Source organism: Passer montanus, unplaced genomic scaffold, assembly GCF_014805655.1.
Source record: "Passer montanus isolate IOZ18808 unplaced genomic scaffold, ASM1480565v1 scaffold204, whole genome shotgun sequence".
Taxonomy (NCBI): Eukaryota; Metazoa; Chordata; class Aves; order Passeriformes; family Passeridae; genus Passer; species Passer montanus.
In genome coordinates this window covers 347,363-351,645 of record NW_024366637.1, presented here as the reverse complement: position 1 = coordinate 351,645, position 4,283 = coordinate 347,363, and the positions used below count along the sequence as shown (strand labels likewise).

Sequence of the window (4,283 nt, the reverse complement as noted above, 5' to 3'; positions counted from 1 at the left end):
GCTCCCACTGAAGCTCAGAGGCCGCTGGGGCAACTTTCAAAAATAATATTCCGATTTTATTTCATTAAATACTCGACAGAAAGTCCAGGCCGGACTCGGGGCTTTATACATGAGAGGGTGTAACACAAGATTTTTCAATTTCATTTATTTGTTGAACATTTTTCGCCGCTTTTTTTTTTTTGCTTTTTTTTAGATTTTTATTATTCTTTTTCTTTTCTCTCTCTACCTCTATGAACTCCATTCACTTTTTTTTTTTTTTGCTTTTTTTTAGATTTTTATTATTCTTTTTCTTTTCTCTCTCTACCTCTATGAACTCCATTCACTTTTTTTTTAGCTTTTTAATTTTTTTTTCCCTTTTTTTCGCACATTACAGCGCTAAACATAAATATAAATACAGGAACCACGAACACCGAGAAAAATATTCACACAGAAACCGTCACAGTTTGTGGATGCGGTGATGAGCCCAGGTAGCTGCTTAAATACGAGGAGGAAAAAAGGCGATTTCGGGCCGAAAAAGCGCTTTTTTTATGGCATTTCCGCGAGGAAAATCTGATTTTTTCCCACCGGGAATGGCTGAGGTTTGGGAGGACAAGCGGGGGGCGGGGTCGCCCCCAATTCCGCCCGGTTTTGCCCCAATTTTTGCCCAGTTTTTTGCCCGATTTTCCCGATTTTTGGGGTGGGGGGAGGACGGAGCGGGGGGTGCGGCCGGGATGAGGGGGCGAGGGGGGAGATTTTGGGGGGGATTCGTGGGTTTGAGGAGCTCTCTCATGAATTAATTAATTCATTAATTAATTCCTCCTCATTCATTCACTCATTTCTCCGCATTAATTAATTAAATTCTCCACATTCATTCCTCTGCTTTCACTCCTCCACTTTTTTTTTTTCATTTTTTCACTTTTTAATTTTTTCCACTTTTTCATTCCTCCACTTTTTTAATTCCTAAACTTTTTTCTCCCCCTCACTTTTTCCCACTTTCCCACTTTTTAATTCCCCTTTTTCGCTCCTCCACCTTCGCTCCTCCGCTTCAATTTCACTTTTTCGCTCCTCCGCTTTTCCCCCTCTTTTTCATTTCCCTTCCTCACCCCACCCTCACCCCGCCTCGCCCTTTTATTTTATTTCTTTTTAATTTTCCCCACTTTCTCCCTCTTTTTCACTTCTCTCCCTCACCCCACCCTCACCCCGCCTCGCCCTTTTATTTTATTTCTTTTTAATTTTCCCCACTTTCCTCCCTCTTTTTCACTTCTCTTCCTCCCTCCACTCTCACCCCGCCTCGCCCTTTTATTTCATTTATTTTTAATTTCTTTTCCATTTCCCCCTCCCCGCCAACACTTTTTTCAACATAATTTTTAATTATCATTTTTTTTTCTCCAACGATAAATACCAGGAAGGACAAAAAGGGGGGAAGAAAAGGGATGAGAAGGGAGGGAAAGGGGGGCGAAAAAAAAAATCCATCACTCCTTCTTCTCCTCCTCTGTCTCATCGCGCTTCTCCTCCTTGGCCAAGCTGTCGGCGGCCGCCGCTCCCCCTCCTCCTCCTCCTCCTCCTCCCTCTTTGATTTTGAGGGGTTTAGCTCTGATTTTGAGGGGTTTCTCTTTGATTTTGAGGGGTTTGGCTTTGATTCTGAGGGGGTCTATCTTCGATTTTGAGGGGTTTAGTTTTGATTTTGAGGGGTTTAGCTTCGATTTTGAGGAGTTTAACCCGGGTTTTGTGGGGGTTCAGCCCAGATTTTGCAGGATTTAGTCCAGATTTGGAGGGGTTTAGCCCGGATTTTGTGGGGTTTTAGGCCGTGTTTTCAGGGGTTTGGCCGAGGTTTTGTGGGGGTTCAGCCCCGATTTTGCAGGGTTTAGGCCGGGTGGTTTGGGGTTTTAGGCCATATTTTTCAGGGTTTAGCCAAAATTTTGTGGGGGTTCAGCCCAGATTTTGCAGGTTTTCTCTCATATATTTTGGGTTTTAGGCCATATTTTGAGGGCTTACGCACGGATTTTGTGGGGTTTTAGCCCAGATTTTTCAGGGTTTAAGCCCAGATTGCGCAGGATTTTAGCCCAGACTTTGCAGGGTTTAGCCCGGATTTTGAGGGTTCTAGCCCAGATCTTGTGGGATCTCAGGGATTTTGCGGGGTTTAGGCCAGGTTTTGAGGCTTTAAGCCCAGGTTTTGAGTGGTTAAGCCCAGATTTTGCGGGGTTTTAGCCCAGACTTGCCCTGGCTTCCCTGGGTTTGGGGGAGCCGGGGACGGCGAGGAAGGGGCGGCTTCCCCCCGGCCCCAGCTCGTGCCACCCCCAAACCCTAAAACCCCTAAAAAAAACCCTAAAAAAACCCCAAAAACCCCAAAACTCCAGCCCCACAAAGTTTCCTCCTCACCCTAAACCCCGCTCGCGTTTATTTTCCCCGCTCAACTCCCCGAGCAGACCCGGCCGCGCCGCTTTATTTTTATTTCCCTATTTAATCCCGCTTTACGATCACCGATATTTCACCGCCGGGCGAAACCTTTTAATTAAAACCGATCCTAACAAGCCAAACCCGAATAAAAAGCCCGCCGCAAACTGCGCGAAATTATTGTTTTTATGGCGCCATAAAAACCCCATCCTACCGAGGTGCCGAGGAGGAGGGGAAGGGCCATAAAACCCTCCAAGTTTATTTAATTTATCCCCCCCTTCCCCAGCGCCAGCCGTAAAAAAACTTACCACTGTGCGAGTTCATGCGCTGCATCCAGGGGTAGATCTGGATGCCGGATTTCTGCTCCTGAGCCGCGCCGCGGCTCTGCTCGCTGGGGAAATCCTGCGCGATGGAGTTGGGGGTGCCGTGCGCCCCGACCGAGCTCTGCCGGCAGCTGCTCAGCACCTCCTTGTCCTGGTAGAAGGCGTTGGAGCCGTACTCGTAGGGCGAGCGGCCCGAGCCGAACACCACCGGGTTGTCCTGGGGCGAGTAGAAGGGCGACGAGTAAATCCGGTTCTGCGCCACGGCCGCGCCGTAGCCGCCGAAATGCCGCACGGGGTCGTAGCTGGAGTTGAGCGCGGCCACGTTGGGCAGCACGTCCTGGCCGCCGCCGAGGTGGCACGGCAGGGACGCGTTGCTGAAGTAGGAATTCATCGCCGCTCCGCGCTCGGCCGCGGGCTCGGCGCGCCCTCCGCGCTGCGGCCGCGTTGAAGTGGAATTCCTTCTCCAGCTCCAGCGTCTGGTACCGCGAATAAATCTGGCGGCCCCGCCGGCGGTCGGCCCCGTAGCCGACTCCTAAAGAAGCCGAGACAAAACAGACTAAAACTCGTCAGAACGCAGCGCCCTCCGCTCGCCCTGCCCCTCCCCCGCCCGGCAAAAACCAATAAAAAATGAAATTAAAGCGCTCCGAGTCCCCGCGGGGTTCCGCCGTGCGCGCTGGGGTTACACCCGGGGTTACACCCGGGGTTACACCCGGGGTTACACCCGGGGTTACCGCGGCTGCGGGGGCTCAGAAGGGGCTTGGAGGGGTTAGGCCGGGCTTGGGGGGTCGGGGGTGCGTTTTGAGGGGGTTTAGGCCGGGTTTTGCAGGGGGTTAGCTTCGGTTTTGAGGGGTTTAGCTCTCTTTTCGAGGGGTTTGGCTTCGGTTTTGAGGGGTTTGGCTTCGGTTTTGAGGGGTTTGGCTCTGATTTCGAGGGGTTTAGCTTCGATTTTGAAGGGTTTAGCTTTGATTTCGTGGGGCTCAGCTTTGATTTTGAGGGGTTTGGCTTCGGTTTTGAGGGGTTTCTCTTTGATTTTGAGGGGTTTAGCTTCGATTTTGAGGAGTTTAACCCGGGTTTTGGTAGGAATTCATCGCCGCTCCGCGCTCGGCCGCGGGCTCGGCGCGCCCTCCGCGCTGCGGCCGCGGGCTCGGCCGGGCGCCTGGCCGCGACCGCGACGCGCGCTCCGGGGGCTCCGCTGCTGCTTCTTTAAAGAATGTTCCCTCTAGCTTTGCCCTATTTTTTCTCTATTTTTTCCTATTTTTTCCTATTTTTTCTCTATTTTTTCCCTATTTTTTCTCTATTTTTTCCTATTTTTCCTCTATTTTTTCCTATTTTTCCTCTATTTTTTCCCAATTTTTTCTCTATTTTTTCCTATTTTTCTCTATTTTTCCTATATTTCCTCTATTTTTCCTATTTTTCCTCTATTTCTCCTTTATTTCCTCTATTTCTCCTTTATTTCCTCTATTTCTCCTCAATTTCTCCTCTATTTCTCCTCAATTTCTCCTCTATTTTTCCTCTATTATTCCTCTATGCTTCCTCTATTTTTTCTCTATTTTTCCCTTTCTTGCCTCTATTTTCCCCCTTTCTCCT

At 49.5% G+C, this 4,283-nt stretch overlaps 1 protein-coding gene across 1 annotated transcript; it reads right to left on the bottom strand.

Moving 5' to 3' along the window:
- Window positions 1-323: 323 nt before the first annotated feature.
- Window positions 324-4,045, bottom strand: HOXC6 (homeobox C6). Its single transcript, XM_039708514.1, has 3 exons — window positions 3,820-4,045; window positions 2,644-3,122; window positions 324-1,634 (listed from the first exon to the last, which is right to left on the bottom strand). Exons 2-3 carry the CDS (start codon window positions 3,085-3,087, stop codon window positions 1,452-1,454), a joined length of 627 nt encoding a protein of 208 aa, XP_039564448.1. The 5' UTR covers window positions 3,088-3,122; window positions 3,820-4,045; the 3' UTR covers window positions 324-1,451.
- Window positions 4,046-4,283: the final 238 nt, after the last annotated feature.

Excerpts from the sequence above, each read along its gene's own strand:
- HOXC6 (XM_039708514.1), bottom strand. The coding sequence starts at position 3,087 with ATGAATTCCTACTTCAGCAACGCGTCCCTGCCGTGCCACCTCGGCGGC. Across the intron at positions 1,635-2,643 it reads GGCGCTGGGGAAGGGGGGGA|ATAGACCCCCTCAGAATCAA; the intron begins TAAATTAAATAA and ends TCAAAATCGAAG.